The 24499-nt window shown below is 39.2% G+C and overlaps 1 protein-coding gene across 3 annotated transcripts in view; it reads right to left on the bottom strand.

The window, feature by feature from the left end:
- Nucleotides 1-877: 877 nt before the first annotated feature.
- NRG3 (neuregulin 3) overlaps nt 878-24499 on the bottom strand; it is a 407103-nt gene continuing 383481 nt past the window's right edge. For all 3 annotated transcript variants that reach the window (XM_054832690.1, XM_054832691.1, XM_054832692.1), the window contains 3 exons: nt 20572-20699; nt 11315-11485; nt 878-5208 (listed from right to left, as the gene is read on the bottom strand). In XM_054832690.1, coding sequence (XP_054688665.1) covers nt 4701-5208; nt 11315-11485; nt 20572-20699 — 807 coding nt within the window. In that variant the 3' untranslated portion in view covers nt 878-4700. The remainder of the gene's footprint in view (nt 5209-11314; nt 11486-20571; nt 20700-24499) is intronic.

Below are 24499 nucleotides of genomic sequence, written 5' to 3'. Positions count from 1 at the left end.
TTCTGTGAATCATTTTTTAATGTAATTTAGATAAAAACTTGTTCTCTTTGAGGAAATCTAACAGTCTAGCATTTGGACCACAAAAAGGGACGGAGATGGCCCTTAAGACCATGTGTCAGACAATACAGTTAATGGGATCATTGACCTGTTGGGCTACTGAAATAAAATAGAAAAAATGAATCAGAAAAGCTGAAAAATCTATACTAAAGATTTGATTTTTCCCAATCTGCTTGAAGATGAGCATTTTAAATTCATGCCAAGATAATAAATCACTTTATAAGCTCACTGTTTTCCCAAGTGAAAAACAGTGTATAGGGAAATTCTATTTTATTGAAAGGCAATTGATATTAATGCCATTTTTCAAACCCAGTTTTTATTTCAGGTCTGCTCCTTCAAGCTTTAATTTTATTTACTGCAGCTAGGACTCTGAAAGAGTTCTTTGGTATTCATTTTCATAATTTCTTATAAGAGTAAGAAATGTTCAAGTAATGTCCAAAATTAGACTAAAGGAAGCCGAGGATGAATTGCAAAGAGGTATCCAGATTTTCTCCCTACTTACACGAGAAGTCGACATGAATTATCTGATTGAACATTTTGATTCAGGAGCATACCTATCACATGCCTGGTCATAAGCACATGCCAGCTTCTCATTGGTTTTTTTCAAAATTTAAACCTGAAGCTGTAGGATTTTGATGAATAACGTTGGAATTAGCCACACGGTGCTAAGTTCATTACTGTCAGAACCCAGCTGGTGATAAGATAGACCTGACAAACCAATCACTTGGCCAAAGAACCTTGCACCATATTCTAGTGAGGGTGTTCACTCACTGATATGAGTATGATTTGCATAAGCAAAATGAAGGTAGCTCCATAAATCGCTGCAGAAGTGCTTATATCATGTGGTAGGCTACTAAGCTTTGTGACACTACATTGGACATCGAGAGGAAGAGATCTGGGACGTGATCCTCTGTTAATATAAACTGTCATTACTGCATTGACTACGTCAGCTGAGAGCCTGGCTAGGTGGTGAGATACCAAAAACGTTCTGAAGAGCTCTTTTCCCATGGAAGCGTTTGTTGATCTAAATGTGATCCTGCAAGAATTAGAAGGTTTCAACTTTGGGTCAGGGGTGTACTGAAGGGTTTTTGAGTGGTTAGTGCTATGAAATGTGCCCATACTCACCTACGTTTCCTATTTCAGATGCTGGGATCATTCTAGCGTTTGGTTTGGTTTTTTTTTTTTTTTTTTAAGGTTATTTTGGATTGTTTTGAAGAAATTCTATACAAAAGAAAAAAAAAAGATCAGGATATACACCTCTCATAATTCTTCTCCACAGTACTATGCTGAAGAGACACAGGCTTTCGCTGTTCAGTTCAGAGAAAGCTCAATTTATTTAATTAGCTGTTCTTCCAGTTTACTTGAGTGTAATGCAGCGTGTGCAAGTTTTCACACCAGACTACACTTGGAACTTCATAGGTCAGATATAATTTTTAGTTATGTTACAGGTAAATGACTGAGTACAGAGCCTCTTTCAGGGGTTACAGTCTGTTTCCAAGGCTGGGAACAGATGTAATTTTAGGAATGAACTGCATTTTGCAGTGACTCGCATCCCTTCCGATCCGCCGAGTTCACTGGGACCATAGGGGTCAGAAGTAAAGCAAAATTTGGCCTACCATTTCGGCTGTTTCAGTACAACTTTCTTTTGTGTCCTCTACATAATTAATTGCCAGACCTCAGAGAAAACGTTGTCCCATTCACTGTAAAATAGGAGGGGCCACGGAGGAAAATAGTTGCGTTAGAGAAACACAAACGACATTAAGGCTACCTAGTTTGATGTTTTCAAACCTTTTTCTTTTCCTCTGCAAACAATGACAGCTTCAATAGGATCTGAAGCGATACTCTTAACAAATAATACACTAGTCTGTCATATGGTTAATATTAACGTCTCTCTATTCAAACATGCTGAAAACTGAATAGAACAGTTAACATATAACAGTCACACATCCTTTGCTGAGTACAAGACCGCATCTCTAACATGAATCTAACAGATATCCTCACCATTTCAGATCTTCATCTGCCATTCAAACATTTCATTCTCTTAAATACATTGCTCTTCCCCTCTTTCTGGGTCTTTCGGAGGTGCTGAGTGAACACATTCTCTCCATAAAGGCATTGCTTATGATACGGTTCTTTCTTCAACAGAAATCTCGCCGTGTGTTTCCAATATGTTGCCAAAGGTGAATTTGCAGAGTTTGGCAGGATTTGGGGAAGAGACGGCCTTACATCTGGATTGAAAAGATTTAATTTTGAAACGTGTATTTGGGCAAGATTCTGCACTTTAGTGCAGAGAGACCATCTCTTGATTAAATTAATGGTGAACAATTAATTAATTGTAATCACACTTCACAAATTATTGAATCAGAGCTTTATATGGTAGCCAGTTTTTGTATTACAGGAATGTTCACAGGACTTACGGGCAGAGGCAAGCTCACTTTGCTCATGTCCTGAGCTGGCGGGATGTAAACGGTGGTGACAGAAAAGTCACGCGACCGTAGGGATGTGAAGCTGAGCCCCACCTAATATACCCCGTCTTTCAGTGGGTTTATTTGGTGTGGGCTTGGGGCCGTACCCACTGCAGCCAGCTCAGCTCACGCACAGCGAGACCGTGCCCGGCCACAACATATTGCAGAAACGAGTCAGGGGGAGACCGCTCCTCGCGGCGATCCCACCTTACTGCTACAACAAAAGCTCTGTGTCGTTGAAGAAGGGAGTCCGAACGAGGCGTGCTGCATCCTGGGGCATCAAGTATAGTTTGCCCTCAAATATATTTTTATTGAAAACACACAGCAAAGATTACAGCCATAGAAAGTTCTGTAAACAAGACAATTTCATCAACTTTATCTTAAAAAAAAAAAAAAAGGCAAAAGAAACCCAAAATAAGACTTGCTGGATGAAGACTGCGAATAGTGATTGTTTTTTTACTGCCTTAACAAAAAAAAATAAATAATAAATGACATACACCTTCAGCATTTCTTTCCCAAATTTACTTGACAGAGGTTAAAATATTGCTTTATTCTGACTCAACATACAACAGCACTGTGTGATTGATTGTGCTATTTTGGGAAGTCTTGAGACTTGTGAACTAGAAACTCTGGGGGACATTAATAAATTTAACAATTAATTTGCTGCAAAGGAATATTTTAATACATTCTGTATATACTGTAAATTTTTTTTTAATCAATCTTCTGACATTAACCAGGGAAGGCTATTTAGCAATTATTTATTATAGTTAATTTTCTTTTTCCCCATGAATAAGCAGATATTTTAATACTAATAAAACCAGTAATGTGTCTGTCACTGAAGCCAATTCATTGCATTATTGGCATATTGGGTTACAATTTATGGGGGGAAGAGGGACTCGAAGGAAAGCAAACGCAAAAAATGCTTATAATGTGATTGCAATACGGCACCCAGGAACCGACATTTCTTCTCTAAGGCCTTGATCCCCTGCAGGGAGTCATTTGGTGGAAACCATCTGCTCTTATGTAGCCCCGTTAGAATCAGATCTGTGCATGCTTGTGGGTCTGCCCGTACCGAGGCATCTGCAGGGTTGAAGCTTTAAAGTTCACAAGCCTAAGCCACGATTAATTAAAGTGACTGCAGAACTGAAAGCGGGAACAAATTAGGGCAGCGTGGACACTTATCGGCTGGATTTTGATCATATTGGATCTCCCTGACTTCTCTGAACAACCCATAATAAAAAAATAAGTTAAAAAAAATACACACACACTCAGAAGTGCTCCTTGAGAGCTTACAAATGCCTTCAAATTGTAACAGTTTAGAAATGTTGAGGGGCTGGTAATGAACAATGGAGTTTATGTTCCAACTCAAAAAAACCCCAAACCAAAACCCAACCCAAACCTGTCATAACAGACACTTTTGCACTTTCTCTTGCTCTTCCTCACTCTCCACCAAGGCAGCCCTGATAGGCAAAGCTCAGAAGACGGAGCAGCCACGGGCTCCTGACCACTGCGTCTCTACAGACCCCAATCCCACTCCACGCCTGGCCAAACCCAAAGCTCCTAAATGTTTCCACTGACTTTCTTGGGCTGACTGACACATGAAAGTAAGGTTGTGAGTTAGGCATCTGGCTCAATTGAGGGATTTATTGTCATTCCACGATAGGTACCAGACTTCAGAGGCGGATGTCTGCGTGCCCGTTTCCATGGTATGAACCTGGAACCAAAAGGAGAGGGGGAGAGGGGACCGGGTCTGTGCCGGGCTCACGGGACGTGCTCCCCAGGGACTGAATCCCTGGCCAGCAGCTCACTGCAGCGCTGCCCTGAAACCAGAAATGAATCTAGGAATGGTCTTGGCCTTTACTGAAAAAAAGATGCATAGCCTAAGCCTTTGGACAGCCGAATGGGACCGTGGTAAAATGCTCTGTAACTGAAACTGTATGTGTAATCCTGCCTAGAAAGCACCTGACGTACGCTTCATCCCTCCTGGAACTTTTCCCTTAAAAAAATATTTTGTTAAAAAACACTATGATATGAGGGCGATTGACTATTTGGTTTCTTCTAAGTAGATGCTCTTAAATTAATGCATATAAATAATTTGTATTTAATTTCCTCCCTTCCTGTTTAGCAAAGCATCGAATGCACAGATCTCGTTTCCCCTCCCACAACCCCCGCACAAAGTCACTTGGTCAATACCGAGTCTCTTTGCGTTTCGCTTTTTAAGACAAATTGTGCCTCTCGCTCTGACTTGGCCATGGGGCTCATGGGCAGAAAGGCCGTGTTTTCGCTCGCGCTGCTCTCTGCTTCTATGCTCGCCAGTTCATAGTCCTCCGACCGCCTCGCATCCGTCAGAATCCGAATCTGCTCCTGCACAGTTTCTAGCAATATTTTCACTTCGTGTTGTTCTGCTATAAGACAATTACTGACTGGGGAACTCACATTGACAAGTTCAGCTGAATAGGAGTTTTTGCACCATTTGATGCCTGTTACTTCAGAAACATTTTGCATTTGCATGCAGGCTTCGTCCAAGCCCACAGACGGGATGATGGGAACGGAGTTGGCCCTTGAAGATGAATAGCCGACCAAGTCCTTCTGATCCACGTTATTAAAATAAGGGGTTGTCTCTCTTGAAGGCAGTTGCATATTTATTGAAGTATTCTGAGGAGTTTTGAAACCACTGGATGAATACCTGGAAAAAGTAAAAAGAAGTTTTTGTTGTACATCAAGCGGTCAGATGCAACCGGCAGCAGGAACGCTGGATGAGATTCAGCGAGCTGTGCTGAAAAGGTACATGTCATTTTTCCCTCGCACGAGGAGCGCTTGGTAATAGTGTGGCCCTGGGGAAAACAACAGACTCTGGAGACCTGGGTTTGATTCTCAGATCTGCCGGTGGCAAACCGCTGCTTTTCTATCAGTCTCATTTTGCCCACCTGTATATGAGAATAATGACAATTCCTTTTAAAAAGATTTCAGGAGTTATACCGTATTATTCATTTTCTTTGAAATTAAATTTGAAATTCCATTCCTATGTTCCTAACTGGGGAAATGGATTGATGCTTTCTTCAAGATCAGAACTCTCAATGTCAGACGGTTATTTTAGGAAAACATTCAAAAAAGGGGTAGGAAAAAAAGAACTTGGTTGCAGAGTCTTTACTTACATAGAAATTGTCTGTGCTCCCCTTCAGAGAAGCAGAGCATCTAAGTGCAGTGTACTTCTGAAAACTGCCTTTTTTTCAATATCCCGTACTCCTAACGTTAGCCAGATTTGTTTACGTAGACCTCATCGGGAAATAGAGCTAATATATTGACCTTGAGCAAACGTCTGTGTTTTCCTGATATTGTAATCCTGTGTTTGAAAAAAATTTCCTTTCTCCTCCATTAATACATATCATAGTATGATTTTATTTACTGTGAGACAACATTGGTCAATTTTTATCAACATTTCAATTTTGTTTCAAAGCCAAATTCATTATTCTGATCAGAAAGTGTTTTCATTTACAGGAAATATTTAAAAAAGAGAAACGGAAAGTATACTAAATATAAAATAAAGGAAACAATGACCCCAACTCCCCATGTTTCCCATCTGAGAAGAAGTGTTACTAGAAATCTGTGCTCTAAGAGTTACTATATCTACTAGCCGTGATTGCCAAGGACCACAGACATCACCTCAGCAGCTGAACATATTTTATTTATAATCAGCTTTGTGATCATATCACTATTTAATAAGGCAAGCTAATGGTGAAGTCTAGCATGTTTTATCCATGGATGAGGAAAGCAACATTTAGATCTGGCGCTTTGAGCTCTGACTCGAAGGGTATTTTTCTGAAAGCTGCTTAAGCCTGCTGGACTTCACCGAGGATACCCTTCTACTCAGGCGTGCCTTGTGCCTTGCTGCTTTTTGGGATTAGCAGGAAGAGAACTAAGGAAAAGGAAGCTGAAGCGCATGAAACAGCCATACTCCAATATTAGCGCACAACGCTAATTAACGGGAAAGGCTTCCTTTGGCCCCATCCTCCCGGCGAGCTGTCAGACAGGAGAGAGAGGAGGAGATATCTTTAGGCTCGTTTCCAGCGGAGCGCCACTGACTTGTAATTAACTTGTCTCTGGTGGCACGGTGTTTGTACAACTGCTCGACACATTAACCTGTACACGTGCACGCATGCAGTGCTGTGCAGCCCCTGTACGAAAACTCTCCAGGCGTCTCCAAAAGACCAGAAAATGCAGCTGGGAGCTCTCCGACGAGGAGGAGGGGCTGTGATTTTTGCCGCTATCTGATGGAAATGGATACTGCTTTGGGAAGCGGGACCCAGGGGAATACTATAGCGAGCGGCTTTTTTTGGATACGTGCTAGAACTTCTTGTACATGCTATACAGCTGCATTTATGTTTTACATCTGAGCCAGCTGAGACTCAACTTTTGGTTAATTACATTTGCACTACGCTTAGACACACTTGTCATTTATGGAAGGCCTTTTTAGAACAGTTTTCAAGAATGACTATGAATGAAATACTGATCAGGAATATTATTCCCGAGGGAGGACTATTAAAAAAAATAAATGAAAACAAAACAGTGCAGACCTTTGGGTTGTGCCCATTCTTGTTTCCTTTGCTTATTATATAATTGTTCAAACGACTATAGCTGGAGAGATCGCATCAGTTGCATTATTCCCTTTTTTGGTAATTCAGGCCCTAAATATATTCTGGGCTGCACCCTGAAAACAAAGGGAGTGAATGTTTTTAATGAATTCCACATGCGATGAATGTATTATATGGATGATATATAAGCAAAACCAAGAAAAGACTGAATTAAAATGGGTTTGGTGAGAAAACAGTTACATTCGCCAATTCCATAGGAGAGATTCAATTATTCTTAGTATTTCGAAAACTAATTGCCAGCAACAATAACATGTAATGCAATGCCTGGCATATTTCCATAAGATTTTTTTGAAGTGCAGATAGACACGCCGATTTTATGCCAGAATTACATGTTTCTGCCCTGTGCTCACAGGGCTTTCAAAGGACGACTGAGGTTGAATTAAGGCACATACACTGTGTGCAATAGGCAAGGTATTAAACTAGTAGGGATATTACATCTAAACCGTGTGAGACCCAGCTTTTGGTTAATTGCAAACTGATCCATGCTTCTATTTGTGACTATTTTGCTTCTATTTGCTGCTGTTTTCAATAGACTGAGACATAGACCTATAATTGCAGAACCTTAATTACATTTTCCTATAATTAACTTCCCAGAACCATAGTTCCTCCTAAGAAACATATCTGGTTTTTTAACTGAAAAACTATTTTGTCTGAATAAATTCATTCATGTGCATGTATTTCAAAGTGCAGCTCTCTCTCCACCCTCTTCCTAAAACCAAGCAAAACAAAGAAACTCAAACATTTATAAATATGCAACAGTGATTAGTCTAGACAGTGTTTAACAGTCTCAATTGAAGAATGAAACTGAAAGAAGCATAACAATTTTACTGTCCCCTTAAAACAGATATCAAAGAGAGACAGAAGGGATCAGAACTTAAAATATGAAATGGTTTTTATTTAGCATAGTACCAATAGCTTTGCTGTAACTCCTGTTGCTGCAGGTGTTCAGTACAGGAGCCTGACGACAAGGTCCAGTAAAATGAACGGGAGTCACTCCAGTGGCATTACCAGGCTTTGGTTCAGCCTCGTCAGCACATATACCTATATATACACCCCCCATTTTCTTACCTGCGGTGGGTCTGGTATACATAAATATACATAAACAGATGTATAACTACTGTATACGTACACATTCACAGGCTGTAAGGCACTACTACTATCACTGCACACCGTGTAATGCAAACAGCCGTCTCTGGAAGCGTGCGATCAAACCGCTGTCCACTCCACTGCATGTAAACTCCTGACACCCTCAGGGACGTGAATCGGTCTCTGAGACGTGACTGGCATGGAGATGGCTTGTTTTCCTTAAGCCCCTCGTTTCAAGCAGGTTTTTCTACTCCTTCAAGTAGCACACTGATTAAATAACTGATATTAGCTGTATTTGACTCAAACTCTGCAAATATTAGATCCTGTTGCAAATAATGAGATCTGGCGCTTCTCGAAGGCAGCAAAAGCTTTCTTCTCAGTGTGGAATGGGAAGAGGAGCACTTTTACGGGACCAGACAAAAACTAATCAGGTAAATTAGCCTCTTTTCCATCAAATATAAACGTATAAAATCTGACTAAACGTCGGCCAGAGCTGCTGATGTGTGAACTTCAGAAGGCTCACAGAATTAGGGAGACAAACCACTTTGATTTGTGCATCCGTATAGGGAAAGATGGAGGTGAAAGGGAGAATGAAGGAAGGAATGTAACTTCTGCAGGGGACAAGGGAACTTTTCATTTGAGCTGGAAATCTAATGAGAATACAAACACTGAAAGTAGCAAATATTTAGATGGTAAAAAGCCATCTAGTTTTGGGGAAACCTCTTCCTAAGTTAGAAGAATTCCACATAAAGTGGAATTAGTGAATTATGCTTTATTTTTGTTGAGAGATAAGATACGCACTTACATTTTGGTTTAAGAAATTATTTCAATGGTGCAACACAAGATAAATTGCAAAAAAATTTGTTACACTTTTAGAAGACTTGATTTTCATAAAAAACATCATCAGTAAAACATAGTAATAAAATAAGATCAAAGAATTGCTTTTGTTTTCATGCCTAACGTAGACATTTTAAAAATTAACGTCCTTGGGTACTAGTTGAAGACTTTTGGTATTGTATTTGTGATATATGCAGATGGCTGTGACTCCCTGTCACACCACCACCTGTGGATGCACTCAGAGGACTCCTTCAGGGAAAGGTCCTATCGTTAGAGCCGGTATTAGGAAGGTCTAATTCTACAGACATCCCTAGCACACAAAACATGGATGGAGACCAGGAGGAGTCACAATCTGGTCCAAATATCAACTTTTTGCAGAACTGCAAAATACAGGCCAGTACAAGATGATACTTGTAATATACACTGATTTCCTGGAGAAGAGTAAATACAGCTTTGCTGTTTTCTACTGCAGTTCTCAACCTAGGAAGAGGCTGCAGCGCTCTCCAGAGCCCGTGCTACAAGACACCACCATTGAAGAGGGAAGGCTGTTAGCCTGCCCCGTTCAGGAAGGGTTGCATTCAGTTTTCATAAGGAATTATACACACATTGTCTTACACATGAATGATCACAGAATTATAGAAGCATAGAATTTTTTGGGTTGGAAGGGACCTTAAAGATCATCTAGTTCCAACCCCCCTGCTGCGGGCAGGGACACCCTCCACTAGACCACGTTGCCCAAAGCCTCATCCAACCTGGCCTTAAACACTTCCAGGGAGGGGGCCTCCACAACCTCTTTGGGCAACCTCTTCCAGTGCCTCGCCACTCCGACAGTAAAGAATTTCTTTCTAACATCTAATCTAAATCAACCCTCCTTCATCTTAAAATAATAATATATATCTATTATAACGATAATATATTTAGTGCAAGAAGTAATAAACAAGTTTTTCCTTAGAAGAAGCAAATAGTAACAAGGAAAGAAGTATGAGACAATTTTCTACTTTTTAAAAGAAGTCGCCAGACACCCAAAGCTTTTGCCACTTTGCTTTCTCCCTTCCTAGGTAAGCCCTGTTTTTGGTTTGTCTTTCCTAATTACTGTGGCCGACTTTGTTAAGTAGATTCAGCTACAAAACATTTCGTGAGCCAAGGTCCCCTCTCCCAGAGTACCCCAGACTGGGCAATCCTGCTGCAGGCTGGCACGGAGAGGGAGGCGCGGGGGGAACGTGTGCCTGTGCCCACGCGTACGATGACACACACGTGTAACAACGCTTATTCTTGGTCAGCACTTGTGGCTCTTGGTTCCCAGAAGGTCAGAGTGGATAGTGATAATAGCTTCTTTCTCCCCTGAGAAAATTAAATGTGTAGGTGACCTCAGTTCTGCACTTCATAAAGCCGGTTCCAATACCAAAATGTACTGGTGCCTTCTCGCAGGGTAACTGTTCACTTCGCGGCATTTAGCTGTGACTTACACGTGTCCAAATGAAACTGGTGTTGGTTTATTCCATTCCAGATATCACTCCTAGTTTCACATAGAATATGTTTGCAGTGATTCTGGAAAGTCTTTGGAAATCTATTGGGATATGTAAATATTATGCAAAATACCTCAGCAATTGCAAAAGCCTTCAAAGGCAGTTGTAGGTGCTCAGGAGCACTTCTAAAATTCAGACCTTCTGTACAGCTGGAGCTCGCATTCAATATTCTAATAAGCTGAATTATAAAAGGAAAAATATTGGATTCTTTGTGCATTTTCAAAGACAAACCTGTGCGAAGTGATCGGTCTTCAGTCTACAGCAAACGCACTTCGCAATGTACATAGATTTATTTAAAAAAACATGAAAGTTGGACTTCTGAATTTTTTTCCTCTTATTTGCCCAGTGCTGACGGAAGAAAAAAAATGCTATGCAAAAGTTACTAGAACATCACGGCACCGCTAGAAAAAAAGTATCAGTTATAGAGAGTAACGTTGTCAATCACAGTTTGTTCTAATCACTCCTTGTACAGCCTTTGAAAGGCTTCAAAAGAGCAGCCAGCCAAATAAAAATGTATTACCTTCAAAAAGCCAGTAAGCTGAAAACATCCTGCTGCTTTCAGTACTATAAACCCTGGATCCACAGTACACTACAACAAAGTTGGAAGGACTGTGTAATGGCAAAGCGTATTAACCGCCTAACAGCAGCCACTCACAAACTGGCGGCTCACTTCAGGTATGTTATTGCTTACCCATGACAAGGTATTGTATCCTGGTCTGTGATCCTTGACTCTTCTAGCTGTTGATATGCTGGTCCTGCAATTCCATTGAACCTACCCCGAGGTAAGGGAGGAGTCCTCCGAAAGGCATTTCTATGTAGCATCCCGCTTTTTTGTCCTGGGCTGCAGCATGAAGAGAGACTTCTAGGAACAACAGCAAGAGTACAGTAAAAATTATCACAGCAAAAGCGCAAACTTCTGCAAAGTGAAGATTCAGGATTAATAATGCATGGATTAGTGTTTTTATAAACTTTGCTGTTGTGGTCTGCAATGTCAGTAGAAATTCTCTATGGAAATATAATACTATAATCCACAGTTAGCTGCTGTTTATGCCATATTTAATACATCACCTCTCTTCTAGGAATGAAAATAATTGCCTGGTATATTAAACGTTTTCTTGTACTTGATGAAGGATACTGCTTTTTTTCCATGCTGCGTACCATAATCTTGCTATATAGAGTTGACTCCTCAGACAGTATAAACAGGCACAGCTCCATCATACCTACAGCTGAGCTCAGAATCAGATCTTAAATTGAGAGCCCATTATATCATCTATCAGCCTATGAGGTGCTGCTTCCTGATACGTTTTTTTCCAATTTAATGTTGTAAGTGAAGAATACAAGTGAAACTTATGGACTGCAGCTTGAAGAAACCATCTACGACTCAAGTTTTCTCCACGTTGAACAGGATTTATTTTCTATATTGTTTTATGCTTGTTTTATATACAGATTGTTTTCTTGTTTATATACATTAATAAGTACTGTGTGGTTTTCTTTATATGATATAATAGAAACTTGAATATGATAAAAACAAGTAATACTTCTCTACTTATTTTAGAAAATTGCTTTCGTAAACATTTTTGTAGTGTTTTGGAAGGAGAATGAATTTTTTCCATTTCGTGCAGGAATTAAAGGCATCTAGAACCCATAGTTTTGGTATATTAACCACGAATTTAGCTGTTGCTAATGCAAAAATAAGGGAACACAGAATTAAGGCAAGACATGACCTATTTCTACTGTTAACAGGTCACAGTACTGCACAGCGTGACTAGCTATTCATTTTCCAGCTACTCTTATTTTTCTTGACATCTCCTAGGTCTCAGAAATGCATGTGTATTACCTAATATTCTGTCATATTCTTAATGATATTTTAGTATAGGTTTTGTAGATGCATTTTAAGAGTCATTATTTTTGGTTATGTGAATAATTTCAACTTCTGATACAATTCAGTTATGCAAGAGACTTTTGATAAGTTTGCTTCTCTTTTCCTATTATAACATGACTTAAAAGCAATCTGCATTTTATACCTAGTGGGAACTTTATTTATAGTTAGGGTCACATCTACTCCCAAAGCAATTCTTGCTTGGACCAAGTATCTTGGACAAATTCTCTTAGAGTGTACTTTTCCATTAAACCCGACCTTTTCTCCCCAAAGTCAAAACATAAGAAATAAACTCAACGGTTTCTATCCTACTGCTCAGGCTAGCAGTGCGCCATCATGGTCTCTGCTCTGTTCTCTTCCACACTTTTACTTTCCTGGTGCTTTTTAATTGAAATGATCAATAACCCATAGCAACAGCACTCCCTCAAGGATTTTCGATGCTTCCTTAAATAGATTTTTTCCTTAGCTATTAAGGAGGCTGCGAAAAAACTTTAAAAAAAACCCCTTTCTGTTCTGAAGGCTGAGTTCAAGTTGCGAGTTACAGTTCATGTTCTGTAAAATAACACTACCACATCACAAAACAATCGACAGTTTCTGCTCAGGAGAGTTTGAGATTATTACAGCAGGGGATCTTAAAAGATGCAGCTGAAGGAATAATTTGTGATGGATAATGAAATTCAGGGCTTTTTTATTGATTGCAGTATATTCATCAATGTACTACAAAAGCCAACAAACTGATTAACTTAACAGATTTTAGACTGCTTACGAATATTTGAAACTAGAAAGGCATTGTTTAATTGTGGTTGGTTTGATGCCCTTGCGCATCTTCTTTGTTGGATGAGAGCATGTGGTCGCCCATCTAATAACATGCACGTGCGAATTCAGAAAAGCTCTGCATTTGTAATAGACAATTACAATTTGTAATTGCAGCACACACAGGTATACATACCTGAGATAATTGGCATAAAGTGCAGCAAAGATGTCTATAAATGACCTATCTGGACTTCCTTCACCTTGCTCTGAAACCCTCGTTGCTACAGCTAACACTAGATGCTACAGGCTGCTAAAGGCGCCTGCGCTGGGTAGACGGAAGGGATCTGGCACTCGCCAGCATCGTCCTGCAATCGCAGCAGCTCCTGCACCGACAGAGCTTAAGCGACCAATTTGTTGCTAATGTGAGGTTCTTATGCTTTCAACATTTCTGACGGAAAAAACCAGAGGGGAAAATGAACAAAAATCATTTGTGGTCATGGACAAGACAAATTCACTAAGAAGGACCAGGAAATATTTACAGGCAGTGCAGCTGCAAGCTGCAAGACAATGCTCATTTCTTGAAGCACCTCAGACAAGATAGTGACAATTTTTGTCAGAAGTTCTATGAAAAAGTAACTTCAGCATAATACAAGTTTTTCCTTTTTCACGAAACTGCTATGAACGTCAGCACACCCTTCCTCCAAAAATGTTAATACAGTCCCTCTCAGTCTTCTGCTCTATTGCTCACATGAAATGTTCCTCTCTCTGAAGCGAACAATGCCTTTTGGGTTTCTTCAGGGAATTTATCCTCCTTCAGCCACTGCTATGGTTTCTTCCTCCCTGTGCTCCAGTCTAACCGGGTAAAAGAAACCAGCCCACGTAACTGAGCTGTTCAGTAAAACAGACCAATAAGGAAAGCTGTAGCAGATTTGTCTTTAAAATCTATTAATCGAATATTCCAGAATAACAAAAACCAGAATATGCTTGAACTGGTTCACAAGTAATGCTAAAACTAGGGAGAAATATAGTTCTGATGAATTAATGGTTTGAAAGAAGTAGTTCAACTATCTCTAAAGTTAATTAAGAATTTGGGATTCATTGTTGCAAATTCTTTTGTGTGAAAATTTTCTTTAGGTTGAGCAACCGAGTAAAACCAAAGTCTGTCTCAGCAGGTGGAGTATTCTCTTCTCAAGGCACACACACACAACTCGCAAGTGCAGTTAACCGTGTTCACGAAGAGGAGATGACTTGTGGTGAATTTACAGTAACTCTGGGAATCCTCCTGTACTACTATTTAGTTAATTACTAAACAAAATTGATTACACAACACATTCAGAAGCAACTCGGTCACCAGGAACATGAAAAGAATTAAGAGGATGACAATTAAAGTGTTAAAACTTTAGATGGGATCCCAATCATTCCCTTCTTGTTTAATAAGCACAATGGAGCTACAGAAATAGTGCTTATAACCATGGTTGTGTGTATAGCTATTTTACTTGTTCTTTCCCCTTTTTTCAAGATTTTAATTCATGAAAAGAAAGATGTGAAGTTGAGGGAGGAAGGAAAGTTTTAAAATGGATTGTAAATATTCTGGCTCTCTATCTGCAAAAACGATATAGAGAGTATATTACATTACGTACTATATTACCTACTGATCATGAGATGGAAACATTAGTGCTGAAGACACGGTTTTTGTTCTGGCAAGACAGGAACAGTAAATACACACCCCAATGACAGAGCTAGCTGCCAGATAGTGTCTTCTGTTCTTGCCTAGAAGTCACATTTTTAGGCTAAGTTAGACAATCTATTGCTAACATTTGTACAGATCAACTATGCAGACTTCCAAGCAATTTTCAGTTCTAATAAAAAGGGATCTGTTACACCTGAAAACATAAGCATCTCTCAGTAAATACCATGCAACAATAATAATGCTGTATCATGATGCCCTTTTGTCAGACTGTTTACAAGAACAAGATGACACACAACGAGCGCGTCTCTGTTGGAGCCTGTCTTATAGACGGCTCCCCAAAGGGAGAAAGTTAACATCATGTCTGGGACTTCAACAAATCTGTATGTGATTAAAAGAATACTAAGATCGCAAGGAGATTATTATATTATGCCAAAAAAGCTGTGGCATAAGAGAACTGGACTTAATAGTTTTATCCCTTTTTTCTCTCTAGCATCCTGTATCCCAAGCGTTTAAACACCGCTCGTTCCTGTGCCTTTGCAAAGCAATCGTGTACTGTCTCAGGACATGATTACTGTCCAGGAAAACATCTCATCTACAATGGCATGATGACCTGTGTTTCCTCACTTGTGTTTACGAGCCATTACAGCTGGTCAGGTTTTCAGCCCAGGTGATGGAGAGGGACTGTAGCCTGCTGTTTGCAAAACTCTCTCCTCCCTCCACGTACGTACGAGAAGCTTTCCAGCAGCCAGCCTATACCTACAAATTTACTCTTGATTTCTGAGTCACCATCCCAGTTCCACCAGATAGATACATACAATACGAAAAGGGAACAGAGCATTCGAAGGTACCTCAGTGTCACTGAGTTTAATTACCTGCAATAACTTCATTATATACTTGTAGTGCACTGATCAACATCCATTCTAAAACTACAATGACATCCAGGTTACTACTCCAGAAAGTTGTTCTGAAACTGAAATTGAAAACATTGAGGCTTCTTTTCAGTTTAAAATTATTTATGAAGAGTATACATCTATTTGTCATATGTGCCACCATACTCCTTCATTTTGAATAGGTCTTTCACTTCTCGTTATGCTTTCTCTGATATATTTATGAGCAGCAGTCATATACTCTTTTCAGCCTTCTGAACTGAAGACTGAAATGAGACAGACGAGCACTTTCTGTGGAACACACATTATCCATTCCTCATATTAGCTCATGAATGCAATTTGAGTCCGTAGTAATCACGAGGCCATTTTAACCAGGTGAGATAATAGTGGTGTATTCTCATGCTATATTCAAATGAAGTGACAACAGTGTCTCACAAAGTGGTTTTAATGTTTCTGACTTTCTGATGGAAATGTCTCGCTTAATACTTCCTCTCATCCCATTTATCTTTTGCACAACTGCATCACTTCGTGACTTGATTATCCTTTGACCAAGTAGTATATACCGAAAATTTTCTTCCTCATTTGTTTCTGAAATTTTGTTATTAGTTCCCAAATGCCTGACCTTGTATTTAGTACTGCTGCGCTTCAATCCACCTGTTATGCCACTCTTTAAAGTTATTCAATTCATTCTTTATATCCAGGATCCTTATCTGTACTGAGTCTATCTTTTAACTATTTTTTTTCAGTACATTCCAACTTTTTGCACTGTCATGCACAAAAGTATTAAACAAAATTTGTCCCCAACGTGGACTAATTCTGTGAGAGCTCCAGTAGTGCTCCACTCGTGAATGTCTTCAGCCCAGCACTTGCCTTCCTAATGTAACTCCTTACTACCTCCCTGTTAACCACCTCTGTCTATCTGCTTTATAGTTTTTCTGCCTCTCCCTACTTTCTCCCATTAAAGGCATCAGACACACGTGACAGCAAACGTTGACTGAGGCTGTGCAGAGATCTAGCTCACCTACATGAAATACAAAGAAAGTCATCAGTGTAGTGTTGCAGGAACTGCTGTTGGTAAATCTCATGACAATTTTTAGCCTTTTTATACCTACCCAAAGAATCTGCTTCCCCGCATTTGTCCTAAAGCCTTGACTAGTCTAATGCAACATAATAGGTCTTCAGTTCTTTTGGTAAATTTTTTGTCCTCCTAAATATTTGACATTTGCTATTCCATCATCACATGGCACAGCTCCCGTTTGGATAGATTTTACTACCAGACTTGAAATTTCATGAGCCACTTCTGCTTCCAGACTTCTTTGATCAAGACTAACCAGACCATCTTGACCTGAGGCCTTTGATTTCTGCATTTTACTTCCAATTTGACTGTAGTGATGTCTGTTTTCATACATTGGATTCTATTCCCATTCTACCTTCATCCTCCAATAATCATCCTAACTGAAAAATGAAATATATTCATTCAGGATTACCCTAACTGCTCCATATATTATCTCTGTCCCATCATCAGCTTTGCTTCTTCCTGTGTGGTACTCCTGCCCTTTATATAGCACGAACAGTTGATCGCTTTCAGTATTACCAGCCATAACTTAACGATTCCTGGAAATGTTCACTTCCAGCATGACTTCTTTCTCTCTGTGATACAGCTTGTTTCTTTCCCTTCATCCCTGCACATTCCTTTTAGCCATTCTTTTTGGTAAATTTCTCCAGAAAACTATGTTCTTTCCTTGGGAAAATATCAGAGTCCTTATACTTTCTCCCCTTCACAGGCTTCCTCTGCCTTTACATTCTTAGTTGCTTTAGTTTATCAACACCTGTTTTTTGAAATTCAATAGCCTTATTTACAGAATAAGTGCAATTTACTGTTTTAATTTAAACTGAATTGATTATATTGGGACCATCAAGAGCAAAATGCTTACTAAATAAAAAAAACAATGTTTTTACCATGGTTTTCATGGTGTTAAAATTTTGTTAAAAATGCAAGCACAAATTATTTTAAATTTTAGAGTAAGTTTATCCTATTTTGGCATTTTTGTGAGACAACACAACTGCTCTAGGCTGAAAGCCTCTGCGTTTGGCTTTCATCATGGTATTTTCTGAAATGAATCCCTCTAAAATCAATGATGACTGAATCAATGAATGAAAGTCAGGATGACTAATTACCAAGAAAACTGCTATTCAAAAGGGATCACAACTCAATCCCATAATTAACAAAACTCTAATTTGTTTCTGTCTGACAGAAATTAAGACAGTGTGGGTTTTCTTCTTCGTAAAATCAACAGATAATCCGAGATGACTTTTTGAGCACATTGTATACTTTACAGGAATTTACCGATTAAACACATTTGCTGCTTTCCAGTCCTGATGGTACGAAGAGCTGTTTTACATATGCAAGCAGATGATGTAAAAGTCTTCTAGCATAATAACAGTGTGTAATACAGGCGAAATATTTTAGGAGTGAGATTCAGTGGAGATTCAAATTTTCAATTCAATCTCTGCAGTAATTTTTTGCATGCAGCTGAGGTTGACAGAGACAGAAAATTACTATTATCTGGTAATCGGAGTGAAATAACCAGGTGATCTCTGTCAGTCAAATTTCAGCAACCCCAAATGATTCCCCACCTTGATAGCCATACTGCCAGGCCAAAATTGTATTGGTTTTAGGAACTGGAAACAGACAGCTCCTGATTTTAAGAAATGATCACTCATCATTACTGCCTCTGAAAACACCAGCAGAGAAAACAGGTCACAGAGCAAAATATTTCCGCAGTAAGCAGAAACAAAACAATAATATAGTTTAACAACAGCATAAAACAGAGAACCTGCAGAGCTGCTGTTATTTTTCCAGACTCACATCAGGTTTGGAATGGAATGAAGGGATGTTTAGGACAAAATATGTCCAGGTAAAATAAAGAACTTTCCTCATTTGGCCACGTTTGACCATTTGGCCACATTGAACACTATTTAGAAACTAAAGAAACCAAGTCAATTAGGAAGTTATCACATGGTGCAAGAATTAAAGACAGCCTTATAAGTCTTAAATGTTCAAGTCTGTTGCATGTTTTATAAAGCAAGGGCCTCGTATGATAAATATTAGGTTATAAAACTACAAAAAGAATTCTTTATAAATTAAGCTAGCTATTCCACATCTTAAAACAGTTCTGAAGCAAAGACTCTTAAGGTAGTCTGATGCTTGACATCCGCAAATAAGATGACTATTCAGGTTTTTTTTTTTGTTTGGTTTTTTTTTTTTTCCTGGGAAAGACAGATTTTGTGTGAAAAGGTATTAAAATGAGCAATCTGGGATTCTGCATTAGTTCAATGTAAATTCAGTGTCGCTTATTCTGTAATTTCCCTATGGAAAACAGGGAATCGAGAGAGTCATTCGGCTTTTATTTTAAGTGACGTTCTTAAACAGAAGAGATATTTTCAGTCTTTAATTTCCACATTTTTAAGCTTAGGTAACGACATGGTACAGACCTAAAACATTTCAAACTTGGATATTGCAATCATGTTATTAAAGGTAAGGAAATGTCAGTTTATTTTTTCTGAACTTCACCTTTCAGCTGAATGAAGATAAAATTCCCTCCAGAACTTCTGTGGAAAGCATTCTAGGCAACAGTTCCATAGTTCATCTATTTTCAGTAAAATTCTTAAGCGTATTTTGAAAATCTCTGTGTAATAAGGAATAAGCCCTAAGAAATGGATGTGACATGACAGTTGGCATTATTTTTTCATGCAAAATTAAAGGCTTAAGTAAGGTAAAAGTAGATAGGACACAAATATCCCTTCCTGGCTCACATGCTGCACTCTGGCAGATTGAGCAAATGGTTCATTCAAAAGAGAAGGAACATGTAGCTGACTGGGGCACTGCAATGAAAATGCACCAAATACCACAGAAGCTAGATCATAACCTCATGCAATCCCAGACCTTTTTTTTTAGTAATTAAAAAAAATTATCCTTTTAATAAATAAGTCTTCCCCTCCTGATTAGCTAGCTAAAAAAATTCTGAACTCATTTTTTGCAGCCTTTTTTCTTTCTCTGTGTGCTCTGGACCAGACGTTACCACTGCCATTCCACCTACGCTATGGCTTATACCAGACACAGGTTTGGTTTCTAGTCCCGTAATGAAGCATCTCCACTCTTTTTCATCCAAAAAGGCTATAAGCAGAATTCTAATCCAAATGCCATCCAGTGATGGGTGACCTTCCTCTTTTTTTCATCTTGGAAACAACCATCCAAACTTTTTAAAGACCAGTTTTCAAAGGCTACCATGTGTTCCTATATAAGTCATTATTCATTTCAAGTATTATTTCTTCAAAGAAACAGTGAGAAAGGCTGGAAGTTTGCAACCATGTCTTTCTGTAGCAAACGATCCATTAACTTCATGAACATCAATAAAGAAAGTCTTGTTTTTAATGGCTTCTCAAACTACAGTTGTTCCATTCACTGGTCTGTGTCTACAGCTTGGATGGTGTCTTTGCTTCCTCTAGGACTTTTACAAAATGCAGATAAAGTCGGTGAGTGTTGCTATCGCCTTTTACGCCTGCAGCTAAGAAAATGCTCGGACACGTGCTTAATGAGTGGTCTGAGACTCTGTTGGTACCCTACCGTCCAGCACCTCTCCCAGTCACCGCGCACAACAATCCTGCACACGTGTCAGCAGTTCAGCAACGCCCCGCGGCGGCCTGCCAAACCTCCCGTCAGACGGCTGTTGGCTTACCTATGTTGCTTGATGGGCTGGCTTCCTCTGTCGGGAGACAAGGCCTCTGGGAAAGACTGAGGGCCTGAAAAACTAGACTCCATAACTTTGTCCAGAATAGGCCCAGGATGCCTATCTGGTTTTGAATACTGTGGCACAGAGAATAAAGTTAATTAATACACAAAAGGCAAAGTACACTGTTGATGCTATTCAATCAGAATTCATATCGAAGTGGGGTTAGGAGTGCTCTAATGCATTTTTAAATTAAAATCAGGCATTCCAAGTAATACATTCATTCACTATTGTTTACATAGCAGAAAGAGCCAGTACTCATTATCCCCATTACCTTCTCCACATCAAAATGCTGATATCGGCATTAGTAGCAAAATTACTGACTGATCTGCCCATAATGATAGGGAGTACTGATCCCCTTGACTAAAAGCTTGGTTTTGTGGCTCTCTGTGCAGACACTGAGATCACGAAACACATCTCAGAGGATGGTCAGCACCTTCTGGGGTCCTTTGGTGATTTCAGTCAAACACTGCATTTATCAGCATGCATAACTGTGCAAACCAAATTGAAACAGCATTTGTATCATCAGATAAGTAAGAAAAATATTTGAATCCTATCCGTAGAGCCAGATACCCCTTCTGAGCAATTCTGAAACTTTTGACCTGGGAGTATCTGTGCTAGTAAGAACAGCGTAAACATAATTCTTCTTGTGACAGCTGTAGGCGTAGGGCAGTCTCTGAGCACACAGCGAGACACAAAGGTCTGAAAAGCAGACACCGGCCATGAACAAGAACAGATTTTCTTCTTCTTGCTTTATGATTCAACTGGAAATTCAGCAAGAATTGTGTCTCTGATCCTGAGTGGAGCCAGAAAGTCAAAGTATAAAAAAACCTGCATTTTGGCTTGGAAGAAGAATCAATGTTGTTAGTGGTTACTGGCCAATATCTCAGAGCTATGAGAGGTTAACCCACATTCCCACTCAGGTATGAAAAATACTGCACTTTGCAGATTTTTTACGTTGCATTACAATGACCTGCACTAAAACTAATTGGTCTATTTTTCTTTAATCAATTTCCTTCTGTACTGAGTTTATATTTTTAGTACTAGATACCTAGGTATCCATGTTATCCTTACAATGAACTGGTATTGTGGAAGCTATTATAAGATTAAATATCTTAGAAAGAAAATACGAATTAAATAGTAATAATAATTTTAAAAAATCACAGTAATAAAAAATGCTGTGCTATGATGCAAAGCATAAACATTTGTAGAGAAGACAGTAAGATTTCTTTCAAAGTACAGATCTTCATAATTATTTTCTTGCCTAACAAAAGGCCAATAACTCCTTAAAAATACAGAATTATTTTCTGATTCTCACTTATTCTTATCTACATTTCTGCAGACTTCAGCAAAATCAAAAAGGAAAGTCATACAAGATTACTCTCTTTTAAAAATGGCTTATGTGCAATTTTAGTCCATCTGCTCAGACTTCTTATGACTGATTTCTACAGATAAGATAACAGATCTTCAGATTTTTCTCCAATGCTCTCCTCCCTCTTTCTGTTCTATGAAACACCCAAATAAACAGGCCCACCATCACGGCTTACACGCTTCTGAAGGCAAAGCTACGAGAGTGACAATATGCAAAACGCTGCCACATGCATGAAGTACACACAACTGAAATAATAAGAAGAAACATGTTCCACTCTTATTTCTTTCAGTTACCATGATCTTAGTTGTCACTTGTAAACGTTGTAGATAAAATATTCAGACAGAAGTATGATTTTTAAGGTACTCATGTCTGTGAAGGTTTTAAACTTTAATAGTTATCCTGCCAGCTGCAGAAATGAAACTGTCTTTGATTCCTGACCTGAATAAATCAATTTGAGCTATGTAAAGAATGGGTCGTTAGTGCCAGGAAGCTATTTCTGTCCTTTTTTGTGTGTGTTTGTGATACTAAATTGAAAATCTGAATGGCTTATAAGACCATGAGTATGAAGTGAATCATGAAGGGTAGTTAGAGATAAGCTGCGCCTTTTGCTACATCCATGGTTAAGGTGGACGTGGGCTGGAGCGTTGGTATACAGAGACGTCCCTCATCACAACTGAGGAAAACCAGGACCCCCAGAAGCTGCTCTGATGCTGACTAGCAAATCATACTGAAGGTCCAACACCCAGCACCACCCAGGCACAGCCTGCAAAGGACATTTTTCCCCCCTAACCGAACATTTCCTTTATGCCATTTTCAGATACACCACTTGCCAATTGCCATAACAGCCATAACATTAATTACAATGAAAATGTGAATCACAATTTAAATCGTGGGTGCGAATATACAGAGAATTTGAACAAAGTAATTGAACTTATTTGGATGTATCACATTATTCACACATTTTAATAGGTTTAAACCCAGTTGCGTTTATTCTCTTTTAGCTTAACAATAAGGCCACATCCCTTCTCTGAGATCATCTCTGGAGAAAAATATCTTCAGGTTTCTGTGCGGAGTTTACGGCAGTATCAGCTGGTGCCCCCAGAAGTACGGTACAGGATGACTCCCCATCCGTATCTCAGCAGAGCCCACCCCGCTGCTTCAGCAGCCCAGTTCTCACCTGGGTTGAGCTCTGTGGACTGTTGTGAGCTGCTGAATACTCAGCCATGATGGAGAATAAGCTGTGAAACACTTTCAAAGGACTGTTCCAGTAGGTTGAAAGCATCACTGAAAGCTTATCTGTACTATTTGTTGGGGTTTTTTAATGGGTTTATTGTCTTCTTGCTTAATTATTTATGCTTGTTTGAGCAATTACTGAGAAACGCTGATGCATATGGCTAAATAAATTAAACAATAATGATAGCATTTAAAAATAAACCATTTTGCAAATTTTCAATTTTCCACAGTTTCACGGAGAAGATAATCTCAACTCTCTGACAATAAAATTCCACCCCCCATTAAAGCAAAGCAAATCTGCAAAGGCAGCCTGGGCCAGGAGACAAGAAATCAGCCTCTGCCACTGACCTACTGTACCATTGTCAGCATGTAATTCCCCTGCTCCATGCCTTGCATTCTTTATTCCAAAATGTAGGATCCATGGATAACAAATGCCACTCAAGTGCTACAGAATAGCTTGACACTGTTGTCCTAGTATCATGCAAAACAAACCACCCATCCCTCCCCCCGGCTTTTCTTAGCTCTTCCTCCTCAATCATTTTCCCAAAATAGTAATAATAAAAAGTCCAGAGAGGCATGTGGCATTGGAAGAGGCATTGGATTCCATTTTGAAAAGGACTGAGAAGGCAGAGGGGTCAGCTTTAAATTACATTCAGAGAGGGAGCCTCAAGCAGGTAAAGAGCCAGGGATTTTTCTGGATGGGCAGACCTTGTGCAAAACCCGTCAGATGTTAGACTTAATGTCCTTACAGCTGTTCCCATATGCTCTATATGGTTTGTTGCCAACACTAACTCTAGACAGAAGCCAGTAAATTCAAGTTTGTCTATTCTGGCCATTCTTCCTAAGTAGTCATGTGATATAGAAATGGGAAATTTGCTCTTGATCTTAACCAATAAATCACATCATAACTCAGGCAAAACCACACAGTAATCTTTTAAAGGATTTAAGAGTATCTGTTGGTCAACATATATTAATTGCATTTCTATCACAGTGACAACTGAATTTATTTCCTGCTACTATCAACAAAAGGCAACAAGACACAAAAAAGAGCATTTTTTTCCCCTTGGTATAAGAATATCAGAAACCTGGAGCTCGTGATTGCAAGCTATTAGAAACAAGTGTAGTGAAAAGTGAAACCACACACTACAGCAGGAAAAGCATATTAACCACCTCAGAGGGAAAGTGATGAGGAATTAATAGATCCACTTAGTACCATGGGAGAAGGTATTAAAATCCACAGAGGTGAAAAAGGCCACTTTAAACAACCATGAC

Source organism: Grus americana, chromosome 7, assembly GCF_028858705.1.
Source record: "Grus americana isolate bGruAme1 chromosome 7, bGruAme1.mat, whole genome shotgun sequence".
Lineage (NCBI taxonomy): Eukaryota > Metazoa > Chordata > Aves > Gruiformes > Gruidae > Grus > Grus americana.
Note: the sequence above shows the minus strand (reverse complement) of the source record. Positions and strands in the feature narration are given on the sequence as shown.